This window comes from Melanotaenia boesemani, chromosome 14 (genome assembly GCF_017639745.1).
Source record: "Melanotaenia boesemani isolate fMelBoe1 chromosome 14, fMelBoe1.pri, whole genome shotgun sequence".
In the NCBI taxonomy this organism is placed as follows: Eukaryota; Metazoa; Chordata; class Actinopteri; order Atheriniformes; family Melanotaeniidae; genus Melanotaenia; species Melanotaenia boesemani.
In genome coordinates this window covers 14,533,690-14,556,043 of record NC_055695.1, presented here as the reverse complement: position 1 = coordinate 14,556,043, position 22,354 = coordinate 14,533,690, and the positions used below count along the sequence as shown (strand labels likewise).

Here is a 22,354-nt window from a genome sequence, read left to right as displayed (position 1 = left end):
CAGAAATCCTTTTTTAATAAATGAATCTCACTAATATTCAGTCTGCTTAATTCTCATTCTGCCTCACCCTACATATACAACGCATGGCAATCAGTAAAATAGCTATGTAATATGAATCTAACATGTATTACCTTATTAATACCATAGAATATGTAATATGTAAATATTATTACTCTGTAAGCAAATGTAATAAACTTGAATGTCATGTTATTAAGTTCCAGTTTAGTCATTTTCCTGTTTTGTTTAGCCTCCCTTTCTTTGTTTTCCCCCCAGTTTTTGAAGCCATTACGCCTCATGTACCTTGCTTTCTTGGATCGATGCCAGATTTTCCTTGTATTTCAGTCAAGCAAAACTTTTATTCTCTGTTTTGTGTTTTTGATTTCTTTCTTGTTTACCTGTTTTTCTTTTCTGTTTTCTTTCTGAATGATTTTTCTTTTTTGTTTTTAAACTTTTTTATGTTTCGGTAGCAATACTGACCACTTGCTTAATTGGCTTGTGTTATTGGTCTTTAATTTTATTGTGTCATTGTTCAATACCTTCTCCTCTTTAATCAGTCTAAAAAGGTTAGTTGTGTTTAAGTGTGAATTACTGTGACCGTGAGACTGAGTTTCTTTATAATGAATAAGACTTGATCGATCTGATTGAGAACTTGCATTGATTTGACTAAAAACAAGTCAGTCTATCATAAAATAGTCATTGGCTGAATAGCATTCCTCAAAAAATCAAAGTTCCTCCAGTAGTCCAGGAAAAAGTAGCCATGGATGTCTTGCCTTTTAATCCTTGTCTGAACCTGTTTGGTATTCATCAATTTCTACATCTGTCAGGGCCAACAGCAGAAAGTAATGAGGTTAATGTGTGCTGCTGTGGTTCCATTTTATTGTTGTCTTAAAGTTTTTCCCATTCACTGTAAAGCTCCTCTGTCTTTCACTTAATGTTATAAATTTAAAATTCAACATAAGTCTTATGTGAGTATATCTGTTCCACCAAACAAAGATCAATTTGATACCAATATGATTTATGTCCTCATCTCTTGGCCTCATGCATCAGAAATGAGAATTAACATGCTGGTAACATACTGTATTTCCCGTTGGTTTTGTGATAGATAAATGCACTGTAATATAATTATTCCTGTCAGAGAAAATAGTACCAAGAACAAATGTCTTCTGTGTGGGTGGTACCAAGATGTGGTTGATGATAAGTGGTCTGTTTATCTAATGTATGGGACCTCAGCTTGTTTTCTTCCTCTTCTTTCTCCAAACTGTTATTATACTTAGCAGGTAAAAACATGTCTGACAGATTTCATGTTTATAAGTTAAAGTGAAGTGTGTTACAAGACTTTATCTGTATATCTTAGTGGCATGTCTTTACTCTATTAATCAGTGTCACTGTAATCAAATGAAGGTGATCCCACTAAACAGTGTGGATGGAACACTGTCTATCATTTTAATTTAGAGCGTTGTTCTTCTTATTCTTTTATATCGATCAACTGTCATTTACTCACTGATGTCTTTCGGAAATGTATTTAATAAAAGGGAGGGGTCCTCATAATTCAGCAAACTAATTGGTTTTAGTCATATATTGATATAATTGAAAAACAAATTTGGATTAAATCTTTCCAAGAATATTCTTTACAAAGTAGATTAAAATGTGACAAAAAGAGAAAAACTCACATTTTTTAAATTAAATGACATGTTCTTGTATGAATTTATTTGTAAAATCAGATTGTGACAATAACATTTTTAAGTTTGGGACGTAGAAGTGAACCTTTCCTCATCTTATTCAGTATCTACCAGCAGAGGGTTTGTCCAGGAGGAGGCTCTCACCAGAAGCTTGGCTCAACTGAAGTTGCTGTAGAGTTTCCAGAGATTGAGTGGAAAATGAGGCCGTTATCCTGAAAAAGAGACCACACAAGAACCGCATAGGTATTAAACTTTCCCACTAAAAGTTTATTGAGTTATTTTTGTTACAGCATAGTAATATCCAGCCCAGTATGCACAAAAAAAGGAGAAACAAATATCCAGCGTAGTAGCTTCTCACAATAAAACCAGACCCCTGAAGCATTGACATGCTGAGCAGATAAATGCCAGCAGGGAATCCTCAGGATGTTTCACAGTGTGAAGGGGTTTCCCATAGTTCAGGAAGTACAAAAGCAGAGGAAAGGAAGGCCTGCCTATCTGTCTTCTGGCTACTGTATTCTTCTTACCCCTCTCAGCCATAGTGGGCCTGAATCTTCCCAGACAACACCTTTGAGTCAATTTCAGTTGACATAATTCCCTTTCTTTTCAGTAGTTTTAGTGGTTGTTGGTCAAACTGCCATCTGGTAACTTACTGGAGAGCAGGAGACAGAGAAAAGTGAATGGGACTTGTAGGTGCAGACACTGGTGCTCTGCTTATTTTCAACTTAGGGCCGACATGAAAAGATTTAGGTTTTCCTGAGTTCAAGCAGGCTAATGTGGGATAGAATGTGGGGATCACCCATCGTTTCCAGATGACACTGATAATGGTAATTGGTAGTACACCACTATAATTAGAAAAGGACCCTTGATGAGTGTGAATCTATATAACTACATCCATCAGATGGAGCAGTAATGATGACATAACAAGTGATGTCATTACTCTAGGGAATTTCAGAAGGGCATTATCAATTTTTCAACAGAATGGAAATCCCTTGTCTTCATCAAAGATTTACTCTCTTATCTAGCCAATAGTAAGAAAAGAAAAGAAAAGAAAAGAATGCAAAATTATTTTTATATAGAATAAAACATTGTAATTCCTATAAATGACACATGAAGGAATAATACACTGAAACATTATACAATCATATATTTATATGCAGGTAAAGAAGCACAGCGATGGAACAGACATATTTTCTCAGAATTATTTGTATGGCCGATGCAGCTGATGTTGTTCACTTTCCCAGGGCAGTAATGGAAAAGCCTTTGTTCTTTGGCAATGAATGTGGAAAGCTGGACAGATGCTGACTTCATGAACACAGAGGCTCCAGGTTAATGAGACTTGTATGGGGTGGTGAAACACCCGCTGCATGGAAAAGAGGGGTTGATTCTTTTTTGATTGAACTTTTCATAACACCTTAGTTTATGTTTGCAATACGTAGTCTGGCATTTGTTGACTCTGACACAATAGCATGAAATAGAGAATACAACAGAGAAAGAGGTGGGTACAATCACACTAATTAGTTCTCATATATCTGTTTATGGACATGCAACCATCAAGAAAAGCAAATTAAAAATTATAACTTTTTTTTTTTTTTTTTTAGTTGTTTTTAGCTCAAAAGCTTTGTTAAGGACTCATAAAACAACATTTGCAATGGGGAAAGAGTGGCCCCTTTTCTTTGGATTCCAGCCTAGAAGCTTGTAAAAAGGACTAACTTAAATTTGGGCCATATTACAGTCTTATTTTCAGCATCTTTAGGATGCCGTGTGAACATTTCACCTTTTAATGGCGGTGTATGTTGCATTTCTGAGCTTTGTATGCAGAAATATTCCTGAACCTTCTCCTTTTCTGAAACCTTTTACAATGTCACTAATTATAAATATGAATTATTTTGTAAGTAATTAATTCTGCTGGTGTGTTTTCAGTTTTATGTGATGGCTACTCAGCACAGAAGATGGATTAAACTCAAAAGCTCTGACCAGCCCTGTGTGTCATGCTTGAGGCCAGTGGCCAGTGTGGAGCTGTTCTTCAGCACCAGAGCTAAGGGGAATGAATTCCCTCTCTCCTCTGCGGTGCTTCTAAAGTTGTCTTGAGCATGAGGGATAGTTAAATGGGTATGTAGATGGAACACTGACAAAATAAGTCTAAATGAATTATTTTACTCTGGTTAAAGCTTTTTAACAGCACTGCAGTGGATATATTTGGACAGTATTAGTTTCTCTCCACATAAACTCATCTCACTTAATGATTCACAGTTCTTTTTTTTATGAATCACTTTCTCAATGTCTTTATAAAATGTACACATTGCAAATAATTTAGTCTGCTGAGCTCTTGCTTTTTTTTAGCATATACTTAATTCTGATGATGCTGTTCTCTTTTCCCTCAAATCATTTTAGATTAAATTTGGTCTTTTGACAATTATTTAGTGCAACAGTTCAGCAATCCATCTCCTCCCTTTAATGAAATCATGTTTGGGGTTTGACTTTAATGTGCCCTTGTCTCCTTCTGTATTTGTAATATTCACAACTGCCTTAAATATCGTCATCCGTTCTTTAAAAGGGTGGGTCAAAAGTTTTGCAGAGGGTCTGAGAACCACCTTGACTTCTTCCTTGACACTCCACACCCTGCAGCTCCCTCACAATTGGGTTGAGAGGCAGAAGTCACTATGACCTTCCTGCCTTTATTCTTTCAGTTCTTAATAGTAACTGGTGTAAAGTTTTCTCCAACACTCATTGTTCAGAAGATAACACAAAAGATAAGCAAAGCCCTGACAGAATCACTAGAAATTCAAAAGCTGAATTTTTTTTTATTATATGGCTCAAGAAGCATATATTTAAAATCTTCATGATGATGATTTCTGCAGTGGGAAAATTTTCTGCTCATTTAGAAGAACCATTCTGTAAGTACAGCTTCATGTACTCTGTTTGAACTGTTGTTTTACAACTAACTTGACATGAGGGTCACAACAGTGGCCACCACCTAATCTGAGATTAGAGATTCTGTCAAAACAAGTTTCTCTTTGCACAGTCTGGCCAAGAGGAAATGATTTCTTCATCCAGCCACTTTGAAATCTAATTCAATCAATCAAACTGGGGGTCCAAAGGAAAATGGTTTTCTTTCAAGTTCCTCTCATAAAATACACAATCCCTTTAAAGCATGAGTTGACAGCATAACCCTTGAAAATCAAACTGTTGCTGATGTCAAAATAGTGACATCATCATTTTAAAGTAAATTTGAGAGGACTGGAATAAGAGAAAAAACTTAACTCAAGTTAATTTGGCTTTCAATTACTGTGAACTCATCCAAACTCTGACGTCTGAAAATTAATCACCAATACATTTTGTTCTAGGATCAGCTTCCACTCAAAATATAATCGACTCACTGTGTTTTTGTCTCATTATTTTTGTGGTAATCTGATGTGGCACAAATGGCCAATGACGAGCAGTGATGTAGCAAAGTGTTTAACCGTGTGTCTGCAGGGCCACAGAATAAAAGAGGAGAGACAGGTATAAAATAATGTACACAAAACCCCTGTAACAAAGTTGAAAAGATTAAGAAAATAACACTTTTCATCTGTTTCATTTATGTAACAATTTTGCCAGCACACCTTAGAAAGTCTCTAAAGATCAGACCTGCTCATCATCAAGTGGCAACTCACAACTCAAGTAACAATTGCTGGATAAATCAAACACTTGACAAAACATGACAAAGTATCTGTCACTCATTAATAACCTTTCCATCCTCCTACACTTCCTCAAGATCTAAGGTGGAACATCTTTACCAGAACGGTAATAGATCTCTTAATATTCCCATCCTCTTCACACACATTATTACGGAAAATGCTAGTTCACACTATAACTGGCCAACATTTTTTAAAGTTCTGTTTTTCTTTTTTTTTTTGTTTTGTTTGTTTTTGTTTTGCCACCTGCCATTGGTTAGTTTTAGACGTAAACCAAACTAGGGTTAGAAACTAACTTAGAGCCTTTTGTGACTTCATGTGTTTAGACTGTGGACAAATACACCTACTATACTGTACATTCTTTAACAAGACTTTACTGGTTTACTTGTTTATGTCTAGAAAATAAAACTGAATAAAAGAAAAAAAAACAATAATCAGTTTAGTTTCACCAACTCAGTTTTAAGGGAGCATTTTTAAGGTGGAATGAACTTTCAAAAGATTAATTCTGTAGATGTAAATCATTGGACTAAGTATAGAAATAATGCTGGATTTGCAGGTGTCAACTTTTTTTTCCATAGACCTTTTTCAACCCATTAAAGACGTGAATTACCACATTACTCAACCCCACATGGATGGAAGTGACCATAGGTGCAACAAAGAATGACATGCCCTTCTACTTCCCATCTTTTTGGAGGTGTTTTTATCCAAGGAGCACATACCCTTTGGGCACAGAAACCTGCATGCTATGTATTTACTATGTAGTCTCCACACCTGTAAAAGTCTTTACAACTGCAGCTCACTTAACAAGGTTAGAATGACTTTCTGGTCAGCGAGTCTCCATCATTCAACATGTTCCATCACAGACAAAAAATGGTTTTATATGTAATAAATGGCTGACATTTCCACCTCCTTTCACAAAAAAGGACCTCATAGTTAGTTTGTTATGCTCATTGTGGCAGCTCCCCCTGGTGGCAGCAGAATTTTAAAAAAAAAGAAAAAAAAAAGCATGTAGGGGTGTTGTAGCTGCAAAGCCAAATTCCAAATAGGGAAGATATCTTGATATCTTATGGGACAAGCCAGTCAGAGCAGATGTATGGAGCATGGACCACAACTGGAACTTTCTCTTTATACTTTTTCTTTTAATCATGACAATATGAGCCTGAATAATGTGTGCATGATTTAAGCAATATAGTGCAAGCTCTACTGATTTTATCTAAATCTAACCAGGTGTTTGTGTGATTGAATTTAATCAATACACATAGATAAAGGTTTTGTTCATTTAATTAGCTCCCCATGCACTGCCTTATTGTAATGCAATTATTACTGAACTCCACGTGACTATGTCTACATTGTGTAAAAAAGTACAGAAAACAGTTAATGCATTTAGTGCTTGCTAATTTGAATTGTACATTTTTAAGATCCCTTGCAGTAGCCTCCAGCTATTAAGCAAAGGCCATTCAAAATTTCACAATCAGCTAGATGAGTTGCATCCTTTTTGAGCAGCAAAGTAATGTTAAGAGGCTCTTCTCAAATATCTGATTTTTTTTACCCTCTGTATTCTCCTGCTGTTGATCTAGAAATTAATCCCAATTTCATCACATTTTCTCAAATGTGAAAATGTACTTAGAAAAGAGAAATTTGAGGCCTAAGGAAGCTTGTTGGGGGAGCTGTGGAAACTGAACTATGGGAGAGATATGAATCCAAGTGCAATCACTTTGTGGATTTAGTTGCATGTGATATATAAAAGGAACGTGCCACAGTATGCGACACTCTACACTTAATAAAAATAAAGTTGTGGGGAACACTTTTATGATTGTCTGGCAGACATCATACCATAAAGCAGCAACATATAACATAAAAATGTACAGCCAATGCTGCTTCGCCACTCATTATATTTATATGACTCATGATGTTTAGTTTTATTTAAAGCCTGCTACCTCTATTCTCCTCAGTTTGTATTTATTAAGGAATAAACCATCTCTTCATCTTCTTTTCTCAGGTCACTCAACCTGCCTCATTTAAAACACAATCTCAACCTTTATTTTTGTTTCTCACTCTCATTCTTTCAATATTCAGTCTTTCATGCTTCCTTCTTCCAGTTTTCTTTATTATTTCTACCTCACTCACTTTTCTTTTCCCTTTTTCACTGTTGCTGTGAACCACTGTTCCCATATGCTACAGGCGTGGTTATATCCAAATCCAAGAGGGAATTACTGAGAAAACATCTCTGGTTACCAAAGTCTTTGTGGCTATACTGCTTACCAATTTTTACAACTGGTTTGTTTGAAGTCATGAATGAAAAATGACAATACTCTCTAGTGGGTAAAAGTTATTCAGTGGCAATTAGAAACCTCAGACAAGTATTAGATGTAAGAGTTGCACTGCTTTGCTCTTTCTGCCTCTGATTTCTGTGATCAAACGCCTCAATCAAGGTCGTGCAAATTCTCTCAAGAAAGAATAAGCAAAGTTCTTTCTGAGAGCTGTGCTGGCACAGAATGCTAAAATCACTATTTCTTAAATAAATAAATCAGGTACAACTGCTGTTAGGTTTTATTAAAGGTTAGAATAGTGATTTAATAGAGGGTAATGAATGGTTAAAGGAATCCTTCTCTCGAGTCTGGAGCCATAACTGGAATTTTGAAAGTAGGCTGCAACTCTCTGCAGAAAGAGGATTAGCTGTAGAATTAAAAACTCACAGCTCTTATGTTAAATATGTCATTTTGTTTGTACAAATATATTGTAAAGGATTTACATGCATTCAAAAGTTAATGGATTCAAATCTATCTCATGAACTGTATGTGTATGTTTGTTTGTTAGAATATAACATAATGCAATGTAACAGCTGTAAAAAATATGACTGATTATCAGGAGCAATGGAAGAGGGCTGATAATAGAACTATACGGTCTACAGAGAGATGGTTCTGGGGTCGTTGGAACATCAATATATCCTCTAAACTAACAGTAAATATGAAACAAAAAACATAATTTGTAGAATTGCTTAACACATATACTGAAATCTCAGACACTGAGTGATAACAGCCAATCTAAACCCTGCTTTTCATGTCCTATCTTCATTTTTCTAGGACCAGTTTCTTTCACATACATAATATTGCCAAAATTGGGAACATCATGTCACACATTTGTTACTTCCAGATTGGACCGCTGCAATTCCTTCTTATTAGACTGTCAGAAAAATGCTATTAAAAGCCTCCAGTTGATCTAACATGATGTAGAGAGGATAAGGGTGGGAATTAATAGGAGAGATAATATTTGTCTGATTTTGGCTTATCTTCATTTTCTCCCTGGTCCCTGGTTCCAGGTTTATGGACAGGTCACCAGTCCATTACTGGGCTAACACAGTGACACAAACAGCAACTCACAGTCACTTGCATCCCTAGGGAGAATTTAGAAACCACTAATCACTATTCTTCATTGCCTCTGTGTATGAATGCACTAGACAGTGTGTTAGTATTGCTACGCACACAAAGAAAGAATGTTAAAATCTGCGCAGGAAACATAAATCATTTAAGTGCTCAAGGAAGCCTGAATGTCTACAATGAGGACAATTGAGCTAAAGAAACATGAATGAATGCAAAATACTTGATTTATCCCAGAGGGAAATAATAAAAAAAAGAAAAAAAAACAAAAAACAAAAAAACAATTCTTTTTACTACTAATCTGATTTAGCGGTGAGAAGGAGATGGAACAATGGACTATGATTCTGGTTGCTTTTCCATCATTAAACACATAACGTCATATTTTAAAATATTTCATTGCAGAAACTGAGGACCTAAATTTTGCTAATTAGAGCACAAGAGTCGTGACTGTCCAAGTTAGCTTAGGTTTTTTTTTTTTTTTTTTTTTTAGCAGAACTATCATTTATTAAAACCTCCTGCAGAAATTAAATACAAAAGCAGCTCTCGGCCTGAATCACAGGGATGTTCCAACAGACCGGTTCTCTGCGATACTGCAAAGAAAAAACAAGCCATTAGCCCAGAATTAGCCTATTATTTGACAGAATGTTAAATTCTATTGATGTTCAGAATTAAAAGCTAAGCTCGTGACAGGACTGAATTAATAAATGATTCTTTGAATCGAACAAACAATCCCACACCAAAGCACACCCACTCAGGATTTAACTTTCTCCTACTGCCTAATAAGCTTCACTCCTATACACACCCGACTACTTAAACAATTACAGTCTGCTCATTTTGCCTTGGGAACTTTTGTCAGTTTATGGGCTCGATACTGCACTTAGCAAGACATAATTTGTTATAGTCAGAAAAAAAACATAAAATGGTTTGCCAGGTTGTGTGGGAATTGCAATATACACTACCCCAAGGTAAATGGTCATCCTATATTGCTCCATTTCTGATTATTACTGTTATGAAAAAATAATGGTAAATGCTTCATGGAACCTAAAATCTAATGTGGAAATAAACCCCCCACAATGGCCTAAAACATTTTCTTCTTTGTCTGTTTGTTTGTCCTTCCAAAAAAAAAAAAACAAACAAACAAACAAAAAACAAACAAAAAGACAAAGAGAAACCATCAGGGGAAAAAAAATGGGTACTCCACATGTGAGGGTGACACAGAGGACATGTAACATGGTCAAATGGGCATGCTTCTGTACTTGGAAAATGTCAGGAAATGAATGTGAGAAAGGGTATTGGAAGTCACGCATCTATGGTAGTAGTTACTATAAAGCATCAGGAGCCCATCTTTTATGTCCTGGAACATCAGTGGTGGATCTTTATACCTGAAATCTGGGGATCTCAGAAACCAGCCAACATCATGTTCCTCAAACAATTCATGCGTAAGTTTGGCTGAGAGGTGCATTGTCCTGCAAAAAGAAACCATTGTAGTCACTGAGTGGAATTGACATTAAGGGCAACAGTATCCAGGTATGATAAGCGACACTGTGTTGGTCAAAGTGATATCTACTTGAGTGCGAGGAATCCGTCTTTCCCAGAAGAACATTGCCCACAGCATCCCACTCACTCGGCCAGCTTTCCATCTTACTGTAGCAAATCCTACTGCCATCTCACTGTGACAAGCATCACAATGCTAACTTTAAAGAAGGCACTAAACTCTCCAGCTTTTCCACGTACGCAGGTTTAATGTGTAGAAACATCAAACTCATTCAATTTCCCAAATGGATAAAGAAAAGTAATCTTAAATTTGTGAGAACATCAATGATGTAAACTAAAAATACATTCTTTGTAAGCAAGAAAAGAATATCCTTGAGCTTACTCAACTCAGCCTAAATACCTTCAGACTCTCATGAAACAACCAGTGAACAGACAGTGAACAGATGCAGTTGTTGCCATCTGGAAAGAAAATATCAGTGATGACATCTGGGCTCAGTCTTTATTTATTTATTTTGTCTTATGATGAACTATAGGCGAACAAAAAATAACCATCCTGATCATGTTCAAGCCATCCTGTGCCCCTCTGGCCCTGTTTGATGTCTCTTTCAAACAAAGAGACAGAAACCCCCCACAGAAGAGAACAAAGGCACAAAACACTTTCCATATAAATGTGGAATGGAAAGAACACTAAAACCAGAGTAAGAGTGAGCAGATGTGCCCAACACGGAGATGACACCATGTCGCTGGGCTTTGAAAAAGCCACATGTGTCTGATGTTGGGGACATGTAAAACGTCTATCGTCATCTGAGGAACAGAGGGGAGAGAGGATCTGTGGTGCTGAAGCTGTTGGGTTTGTTGTAATTTTCTTTTTTGGTGGTAAATTATTAGCACTGCTACTCCTGCCTCCTTCTGAGTCTAGTTTGGGACAAATGGGATGTGTCAGAAGCAGAGGAAAAAACACAGAAGTCAAAACATGCCTTTGTACAAAAGACCTCACCCTAAAGAAATTTATGCAGGGATGATGCAAGGAAATGATCTGGTACATGACAGGGATTTTTCTCAGTGTTAATATTTTGAAGAAGACATAATTTGATTTGTTCAGCTTAAAATAAAAGCAGAGTATGACAAATGAAAACCAGGGGGACTGAGAAATCTAACAAATGCTGGGACTGAAAGACATTAACATAACAGAGACAGAGTACTTTATGTAAAGTACATTTTCCCAAGTACGCTGTTCATTTGTGATCACAAATGCTTTAATAGGTACAGAAAGGGAGTTATTCAACATTTACCCCCTTCACCTTTTTCCATGCATCCCTACTTTGGCTATACTCGCTTATTCCAATGTAGGGTCACAGGGGGCCTGGAGCCTATCCCAGCTGTCATCAGATGAGAAGCAGGGTACACCCGGGACAGGTTGCCAGTCCAGAATAGAGACAAACAACCACTCATAACGAAGGAAAATTTAGAATTACTAATTAACTTAACATGCATGTTTGTGGACACATGCATGCAAACTCCACACAGTATGGCTTCGGCTGAGCTTGGAACTAGGACTCTTCTTGAAGCAACAGTACAATCCACCACACCACAGTGCATACCTGCAAGACAAAAGTTTAAGTAAAGTAAAAGTATTTGTAAGATAAAGTTATTAACTATATGAGACAAATGAATTCCATAGATGTAAGATGTAAGATACAATACACTGATATGACACAGAATAAAATGTAACAGAAAATGTGCAATGACTATGATGCCAAATAAGCAATGTGCTATAGCTAATATATTCTTTTCTTAATCCAGTTTAGTGGAGTTTGAACCATATATTTTAAGATAAACATGTATAATTATCATCAACTCTTATAATTCCAAAAAAATAAAAAAAATCATATTAGTTACTCTAAGTATTAGTTTAGTTTGCCAGGTAAAGACCTCAAACTGTTTTTCAACTGTCTTCTTATGGTATAAAATGTGCCATGTCATCCCTCCAGCTTATCTAAAAAGATCAAATGCCAAATATGTACCCAAACTCATCCAAGTGAATCTAAAAATAGAGGAAAATGGTAGTTAAATAAAAAGATTGAGCAGGAAGCTGAAGAAAGGCTCCACAGTTTACAGGATCATGACCACACATCCTGGGTTCTGTCTGAACCATATCCCAGAGCCAGGAAACTTGTCCACACCACTACCAGCTCCAAATGCAGTCCAAGCCAACACAGGTTAGCTGCAGAGAGTCCATTGATTGTGATCCAGTTTGACCCAGTGTCAATTCCCTGGTGAAAGCCACCCAGTCAGTGATACCTCAAAACCTCAAGGTTTATATGAACAAGCTCCACTCTGAATGGGAACCCAGGAACTAGGCCGGTAATAATAGATCTCTGGAAAAAAAAAAAAAGGTTTTGACCAAAGAGAGCGCAGTGAACAGAAATCCACCCTGTTCACCCCCTCGTTTTCCTTCCCTGCAGGTTTTGGGAAAATGTTGAACACGCTTCCTGTAAAGCTATGTAGTATTTATTACAGCCTCCGTTTTTGATGGCTGGGGTCATGCAGCCTGCTGTCTATTTATCCTACAGGTCATTTACTACATTAGGCTTGGTTTCTGGGCCAGGAGAGGAAGAGAAGAGCGAAATCTAAGATGCAGGAACTAAATTAGTAGAAAATGTATAGCCTCCAACCTGCCTGTTGGCCTTAATGCTTTTTTCAAGTGCTCTGCTCACCGTGCTCCAAAACGCGGGGACTGCTTGCCTCTGAAATAATATTTCAACAGTGGTTACAGACGCAAAACCGGCGCCATCTCTCAGCTTGGGTTGTTCCCACCAAAGTGCCACGTAAGGGATTTTCATTTTATTTCTGGGAAGATATTATGCTTTGCTTTGTAGTGGCAGTGATCCTAAGGTGAAGAGAGACTCATGACCAAAAGTTTGCAGGTTTAAATTTCCATAACAGCAAAACAGAAAGAGATATTGTATCCTCCTGCAATAGATCTGCCATTGAGGTTCCTTTGAGCTTAACGTTCACCATCATTATCTCCAATGGAGGTGTGCACAGGTTTCAATAGGCAACTGTGGTTGGCAACAGACCCACCAAACTAGATAAATGTTAATGTTGCTGAAAAAAAAGGTCTATACTTATGCCCCCCTAAAAGGTAAAAAGGAGGCTTTCACAAGCCTCATATAAAGTCATATAAACAAATTGAAAAACGCAAATTATATTGATGAGAGATAATTTGCTATTATTACAAGCATTCAGGTCGGCCATTTTGCTAAAGACTTTGACATCAATGTCTCAAATATATCTACGTGGAGGCTGAATCGTCATTCTGCTGCAGCTAAATTCTACATGATGACTTTGGCCATCACATTTCCATTTAAATGGCTCAGTGGAGTCCAATTTGCTCTCTGCTTCCCTGCAGCCCAACAGGCTCAATAAAAACCAATGAGCTAATACAAACAGGAAAATCTAGTTGTTGTCCTTTACAAACAACATATGGCATGCTCAGTTCGGCTGCACACGGCAGCACTCCTTCAGTTTCATTAGCTCATCTGCAGCAAGTTGTCCTCTAACCATCTGCACAATTATGAGCTTAAGTTTCTTTTGTCATCACTTTGCAAAGCTAATTCAAATGACTATTTTTTTATTCCTTTTTACAACTTTGTTGTAGGTTTTTTTTTTTTTTTATCTTTGCTGTTCTCTTAACCTTCAAATAAATACAGATTATCTCATAGGAGGAGGAGGAGGAGCAAAATGCATATTCACCAATCTGCTGAACTATTTAGTCACATAATGTCTGCTGATGGCGAGTTGTTTAGCATTTGTGAAAACAAAGCTGTTACTAGATTTTCTCCATGCAAACTTTTTCCAGTACAGACTTTTTGATTAAGACAAAGAGACATGTTTAAAATTGCTAATTCCACCTTCTTAGCTGTTCCCTCGGGAATGAAACACAAACAAATCCTTGATTCCCAGAAGCATTCCTGACTGCTCGTCTGTCTTCATCTAGTTTTCAGCAGCGTCTGAACATTGCTCCAGAGACCTCAAAAAGATAAAGGAGCGGGATGTGTCTCATCGGAACGACAGGTTCTGATCAGCAGCCATGCATGTTAGCTGTCAGGATTTTGAAGATGTTTAAGAAACGCTTTCCTCTAGGCAAGGTGAAATTAATGCCCTATTTATAAACACCTGTCACATAGCCCAGATTGAACAAAGCACACGGGCTTCCAAAAATCCAGATTTTCTCTTTCAGGCTTGATGAATCCTCTATTGTTTTGGGCTTATTGTTGCTACAGAGGTAGAATGATTAAAACAATATTAGAGTCCGTAGCTATATTTACCTGACCTTATTGACCTTGTTGAAATGATGTAAAGCAAAAAAAAAAAAAAAAAAAAAAGAACGAGCTTCAAAGAAAACTGGAAAATATTTTGGGAACAGCTTTGTCTAATAAGGAATGGCATATCTATTTTGTATGGTGCAAAACAACTCCACAAACCTTACAGAGACTAAATCCAAATCCACACAAGGTGAGCTTGTAAAAACCAAAACAATCCTTAACAAAACACATTCGTAAGACTTTGAAACAATGAGTACCACTATCATATATGTTTCTGTTAATGAATGATTTGCTAACATATCATCAAACTGTTGTATTTTATCATGCAGAAACTTGGTAAGTAGAACAAGTCAGCACAATCAACGAATGCAGTCAGTCAGATGAAGACTGCTCTTGGTTTAATTTGCAAATGCATACTTTTAGGCTGACACTGAAAAAGCTAAAAGTAAGAGGTGTTCATTAATTTAAAAGAATTTCACTTAGCCTGGACAGATAGTTTAGTAACCTATAAAACTCCATAAAACAAGAAATCCTTAATGTTCTTGATAAATCGAGGGGAACCAGAAAACATTCAGGTTTTTCTCAGCATTCAAACGTCTATTAAACCATGTAAAGTAATAATAATAATAATAATAATAATAATAATAATAATAATAATAATAATCACTCAATAGCTTAATGAGTCTTTGATACACACTAGAGGTCACCAGTGAGTTCCGCTATGTTTTGTGCTTGGATAAATCATTTTCACCTAAAAATATACATCATATACCTATATTAGATTCAATATGCTTAATCAAAGTTGCATAAATTTACACCGCTGTGCAGGGGAAATGTTTATTTATTCATTTGGTCAGATACAACTATATAATTAAATATACCACAAGCATTTCTTAAAACACAAAAATCTAGATGAGTTACCTTTCCCACTGTTAGAAAATATGGAGTTATAGAGAATGGAAACTGTGGTACATTTCAAGCGGTCAACATGTTGACTGACATCCATGGGAGGGCAGATTTAACTCAGCAGGTCCCTTTCTGTAAAACCAGTTGCCAGTTTAGATAAGAGAAGCATTTTCATTCTGATAGTTAGGGCTCTAAACCATCCGTCAGTCATGGTTACGCTTACAGGCCGTCTGCAAAGGGATCAAATGAAGTAATGAGCCTCTTTCCTCCCTTTCACTTCCTCTGCATTTATACCAGCTTTGAATGACATTGCATCCTCCTGAGCCATGCTTTCTACTCTGTTCTCTCCATATTTTCCTCCTCTGTGGTTAATGGTTCCAGAACGCAATGCCCTCCTCCCTTCCTGGTGGGTCGGCACACACACCTGCCTACCCTGAGACTGGCTCAGCTACAGGTTTCTACCTGTCAAAGGAGAGTTTTCCTTCCCAATTGTGCAAATGTGTTGTTCAAAGAATAAACTGACCTATGTTATGTAAGGATAAAAGGTCTTGGATTTACAGTCCTGCAGTGTTTAACAAAAATGTCTCTGTCAGTCTGAGTGAGAGTTCATTATAACTGAATAAATAAATTGGACCTCCCTGTGTGAACATGATATAAGTCATACACTGTGCCCACTGAAGTCCCTCTAAGCATTTACCATACTGAGGCTGATGTTTGGCATTTGCCTCCTCTGAGACGAGCCAAGACGTGCCGTCACTCAGCGACTTCAGTCTATTTATGGTTATTTGGCAAATCAAACAAGTGTCAAGAAGTTAGGTACTTCATGTTTATCTCTGGTTTCTTCCTTCTACGGCATATTCACAGAAAACTTTGGGGGTTTAATCTTTGATATTCAGTTCACTGTCTGAATATTTACATTATGACCACTAGGTGGACTAAGAGGTCTGGATATGTGCTATTTCTTCTTCTTACTGTCTGTAGAACCAGCAGGGACCAATTTCTCTCCACTAAAAATAGGTACTTATTACATTTTAAGCATGTTACTGCCCTCTAGCTGAGACAACGCTGTACTGCATCTGTTCCATTATTTCCTGTAAACTGTTGATTCTATATTAATAACTATAATAACTTTGTCACATGGCCTTTTGTATTGACAGAAATTAATAAGAGAGAACAATACAATGAGCTGAGGAAAGAGACTCAGTTAATGACAGCTTCTAAAAGACATTCATACATGTCCTTTTAGTACATTGTACTAAAAGGACTCTACAAGTTTTCACAGAATGAATGACTAATCCTGGTTGCTAGCAAAAAATAATAATAAATGGGTTGAATATTAATACAGTCCAAAATATCTGCTACAAGTCACTATGGCTCAATACTACTCTAAATAGTTTAGTATCCCTATGTCCATTTTTAAAATATTTTACTTTTTTGTAAAAAAAAAAAAAATTAAGAAGCATTTAAATACAAATATATATAAAAAAATAATAAAAGTAATTTCCTCAAAGCTGCACAGAATCTACTGTAATTCACTGCTTTATTAAACTTAAAACTCTGGTTTTGTATTGTCAAGAATGTCAAAAGCAATCAGATTTTTCATATATAATGATGTTTCCACTTGACTGCCATCAGAAAACCCTGTTGTCTGCAGTCTATGGTGTTATCTACAATGCTTTTTAAAATATTGACTGAAATCCTTGTTTTAATAGACACTGGATGGAACAAGATGAGGTGTATTTTTTACACAATGTCAACGTAGCACATTTCATGAACAGCTGGACATCCGGAGGCTGCAGTTTTATAGCTCAGTCACTTTCACTGGATTCACTGGAGCTGGAAGAGGAGGAAGAGGAGGAGGAAGATTCGTGTTTTCTTTTTTTCTGTCTCTTTTTGTGATGCTTCCCATGCTCTTTTTTGTTCTTTTTGCTTTTCTTCTTATGGCTTTGTTTCTTTTTCTTCCTCCTCTCCTCTCCATCAGATGATGAGCTTGATCTGTGGCGCTTCTTTTTCTTTTTTGAAGCTTCTTCATCACTCGATGATGAGTTAGATCTAGGCAGAAAAAAGAAACTGAGATTAGTGCAAACTAATAAAACCAATAAAAGCGAATGCATCGGAAAATATCTAAATGGCAACAAAGCAAACTTCCAAAGCAATGTTCTCCTAATCAACTCAAACTATTATTCATATAGTATCAGTAAAATAATAATGCATATTGAAAAATTACCTTTTTCTTGACTTTCGGTCTTTGCTCTTCTTTTGTTTGTGCTTCCTCTTTCCACCATCTTCATCATCGGAACCTACCACACAAAATTTGGGAGAAAAAGTAAACACTTGACTGCCCATATTATCAGCAGAACACAGACCTGGCGCTAAAGGCGGGCTGCAGTAGACAAAGACCGCCCATTCCCAAATCAGGCCCTCTTTATTTTCATTTATATACTTTTAAATATCATTTTAATTTACATAACTTTTTTTTATAGTGGTATTAAATCATCATAATCAGAATCAGTTCCTGTTTATGCTTTTTCTGCAATGAGAAAACTTCTCTTTCGAAATATCTGCAAGTTGTGTGTGTGTGTGTAAGTTTAATCCATGTGTGTATCTAATCACTAAATCTCCCAATAACGTAAAGAACATAGATTCATTATTTAAGTTATCTTTAAGTCATTGGCTAGCTTCGATAAAGTAGTAGTGGACTGATACCTTTGGACAATGGACATCAGAAAGTGTTTCAATAATAACATCAAGAAAGGAAGCTATACCAGGTGTCACGCTGCAAGAATCAACCACTTCCAGCAGTTTGGATGATTTCGGTAACAAGACCTAGCAAGATAGAAAGCACAGTGGCATGTTTCCCCTTATCCTCTGCTCTGGAAGCATCGTTTGCAGCTGGATTAAAACCCAGTCCGACTCATCCTTAGTGTAGTAAGACACAGTTGCATCCCTATTATGTTCAGTTTTTGTCTGCTACAGAATTTTCTTTGATGTTTTACAAAGTTAAAGTTGCATAAAAAGAACCACAATCAGTTTGGTTGAGCTCTTGTAGCCTTTCTCTAAAATAAACTGATGTACAGTACCTGTGCAGGTTAGCAACTGAGCACTCCACCACGGTCAATCTTTGACTGGATGTACAAGTTTGTGGAGGGGCCAGAGCATAATGAAAGATGAAAATGAAATTTTATCCACGGGTCTGAACGTATCTCATAATATTGCTGTTTAGGTTTTTTGATGAACTGATCTTGGCCTCAGACAGTCTGGAGTTAATTATAAAGTCTGATTATTAGTTGACATTATTAGAATAACATTCATTAAAAAAAATTTTCTATTTTCTGTTAAATCTGTTGTGTTACAGCTGATGTCAGCTGGATCCGATCCGAGTGTCAGCAAACTGTTTTCTTTTTTAAATAGTAGAGGAAAGTTCTTTCTTTTTACTTGTATTTCATACCTAATCTGCTTCTATTTGGGCAAAATATTGAATGATTAAACTGGAATTTGTCCCCTTATAAAATAAAAGTTTAGTTGATAAACAGGGACTGCCCGAGCAATCAATTGCCCAACCTGTTACTGTGTCCTGGCGCTGGGACTGGCAGCACGTTACCTCAAATCAGGAGAACCACTGATTGCAGGTTAAAATTAAACGCAATCAAAGACATCTGAACCACTACGATTGCAACTGTTCTCATCAGTAAATGAGCAAAATCCACAGAACTTAAATTCATGCTCCAACTGACTTCGTGCCTTGAAATTTCATGAGATCGTGTTATGTCATTTAGAGACTCATTTTCTGAAAACAAACAAAAAATAAATAAATAAAACTACTTTTTTTGTCCCCCCCGTCCCTTTGTATTAATGAAAGTTTAATTATTTCCCTGTAGTCAACATGTTAGAATCTCTGTATTTGACAAAGGTGAGGTAGATGGAATCTGACCTTTACGATGGTGGCCACTTCGCCCCACCTTCTCACTGTGCGGAGGAGGACAAAAAGGAGGTAGGTCATCTTCACTTTCCTCAGTGCTGGTGCTGCTTACATCCAGAACTATGTCTTTCTGGGGGTCAACTCTGACAAAATTCCGGCACTCAAACGTTAAATGACCCGCTGAGAAACAGAGCAGGCATTAGTTACAATCAGCACATATATATTATACACAAAGATATTTTAATGTTGTATTTCATACTTTGAGATAACCATATGGAAATATGAATCCAAGTCAGGCAAAAAATAAATATACAAATAAATTTAAGGATTCAGTAATTACTCATTTCATTTTACTACTCATAACTATCATTTATTTGTCATTTGGAAATAATTGATGATGACAGCCTACTCTATGAATGTTTATATTTACCACAATTAATAAAGATAATGGCAGCCAAGACACAGGAAACAAACTTACGGTATCCACATTTCTTACACCCAGCTCTGATGTTGTCCTTATTGGGACCTGTAAGAAAAATCGAGATACATATATTTAGAGTTGATAGCTGTCCACTAACATAACTGTTTTTTTTTTTTTTGTTTTTTTTTTTTTTTTTTTTTAAAGTGAGACTACGTACGTATTCCTTAACATCAAACATTACAAAGTGAGAAAGCCTTTGTTACTGGTAGTAACATTTCTGGTTTAAACCATGTACTGTGGACTGTATGTGCATGAATTAATACTATTATTAATACAGCAACATTGGAGACATAATTTATACATTGTATTGTTTATTATTGCTTGATTTAAAAAAAAAGATAGGTGAGATTGAGTTATCGTGAAGGTTAGCACCAATTAGCCTAACTATAATAGTACTGAACCAACCATTACATTTTATTAGATTATATTACCAATAAATCAGAAGTGATTTAAATTAAACACACACCTGGTACAGCCATTGCAATTTAAGCGATAAATCCAAGGAAGTACAAAAACTGCTTTACTGCTTTCGCGGGCGCGATGTAGTTTAGTCCACTAGCAAAATAACGTCGACCGGAAACATTTGTTCTAGAAACTACGGTTCCTCCGTCTCTTATTTTCCTCATTCACTAGCGGTTGGGAAACTAGATTTGTGGCACATTACTGCCACCAGCTGTACGGGTGTCCGAAACGTTTGACTGCACTCAACCTGGTTTGCTCTAATTTGTTAGCGATTTTAATAAATAACAACTTAAAAACACATTTCAACCACTTTAAAGGAAAAACTTAAATATTAAATCTTGTTGAACCTGAAAAGGCATTTATGAAACACTGTTGTATGGACTTATACCATGTGTTTAGTTTTCGCTTAAGAGTTTCAGAATCTACACATTAATATATGAAGTATGTGCCAAACCAGCTTAAGCCATCATATAGTATCTCTTTCAATTCAGCAAATCATTGTACTCTATTAAAACAAGCATTTTTAGTAATATTATTGCCATTACTGATTGCTTTCCCAGTAAAGCCAGTTGTTGTTTTTGTTAGGGGTTCATTGAAGGCAGTCAAAGTTACACTGGCAAATGGAAAATGTTGACAGATGCGGGGCCCCCAGACATGCTTTCAACATCATGTCTGTAGCTGTGACACACTCACAAACACACATACACACACCATCTAAATCTTGAGCTTCTGATGATGCCGCATGTCTCGGCAACTGCCAGAATGAATCTAGCCACTTACTATATCTGTGTGAAAAACTGAAATTCTTAGTGCTGCTTGATCAGAACATTCATCACCTCATTTTTTTTTTATTACCTCAGAGGCTTAAAAACACAAGACTTACCTATTTGCTTTTTTTTTTTTTTTTTTTTTTTTTTTGGAAAACAGGTTCTTCAGTCAGCTTTTATATCCTTTTATGTCCTAACTTGTCTGCTCCAGATATAGGAGAGAGGGATTTGTATATTTATTTATTTAATCCAATACCTTTATATTGCATTGAAATGAATGCTTTATTTTATTGATTCATGTGTTTTTGTTATTTTTGTGGTCAAAGCATGAAGCATTTCCTTTGTTCATTTATTCTGTTCGGAATAGCGTGCCTCTTCTGGTTTTAACTTTCAGAGTATTAATCCTAAATAAAACATACATGAGGATAAAAAAAAAAGCTTCAGTTCAAAGGAACATTCTTTATCTCTGCTGGTTGACTACTTCAGTAGAGAGACTAAAGTAAAGGCTATTAGTGAAGAACATGCAGGTGTTTGTAGAGACTTGTTGTGGAAGAAGGGAACAATATACTCACTTCCAGTCACTGGAGATTGCAAAGAGCACTTTGCAAGAGGCAAGTGAGAAGTAATTGTGATAGTGTAAATGAGGTTAAGAGCTAAAACGACCGCTCTATTATTGACAACAAAGTCAGAAAAGAAACTTAGTGACACAATATATTAGAGAACTCCTGCAGTCATAGTCTATGATAGGGAAGACTACAGAACACACATTTACCATATAGAATTTAAAATGACATTTCTCACTGGTCTGTCTGCGCCAACACATCAGAAGTAATGCATCCCGTCACTCTGAGAGGGATCAGAGACCCTGCTGGGTATTAATTCACTGTACTGTATTACATCTACTTTTACACAATTAATCTAAAACATGTATTTCAGACGTTCTTTTAAAAGTTTATATTTCTTCAAATAAAAAGATTAACTCTTTCTATTTATAGTCAACCTCTCATTAGCTTAATAAAAACGTGTTTGACTCACATCAACTTATAAAATGTGTTATGTGTTGTTAGTAATCAGGTAAGTTGATTTTAATTGTTAAATAAAGTCACCACTATAATATGTACATCTCTTGATGATTATTATCAAGAAAAACTAAAAATATTATACTGATACTCATTATTAGATAAAAAAAAACAACAAAAAAAAACTATTACTCTGATCTGAAGGTAACTATGCTGAACTCCATGTTGCCTCTGATGCATGGTGTATG

The 22,354-nt window shown here is 36.3% G+C and overlaps 1 protein-coding gene across 1 annotated transcript; it reads right to left on the bottom strand.

Moving 5' to 3' along the window:
• Nucleotides 1–16,981: 16,981 nt before the first annotated feature.
• On the bottom strand, nt 16,982–20,441 carry srek1ip1 (SREK1-interacting protein 1). Its single transcript, XM_042007447.1, has 5 exons — nt 20,325–20,441; nt 19,856–19,903; nt 19,390–19,557; nt 17,686–17,758; nt 16,982–17,510 (listed from the first exon to the last, which is right to left on the bottom strand). The coding sequence occupies exons 1-5, from the start codon at nt 20,335–20,337 to the stop codon at nt 17,267–17,269; spliced, it is 546 nt and encodes a 181-aa protein (XP_041863381.1). The 5' UTR covers nt 20,338–20,441; the 3' UTR covers nt 16,982–17,266.
• Between the last annotated feature and the right edge of the window lie 1,913 nt (nt 20,442–22,354).

Coding starts and splice junctions, on each gene's coding strand:
- srek1ip1 (XM_042007447.1), bottom strand. Junction 17,759..19,389: donor AAGTGGCCACCATCGTAAAG/GTCAGATTCCAT, acceptor TTTGTGTGGTAG/GTTCCGATGATGAAGATGGT. Junction 17,511..17,685: donor GACCGAAAGTCAAGAAAAAG/GTAATTTTTCAA, acceptor TTTTCTGCCTAG/ATCTAACTCATCATCGAGTG.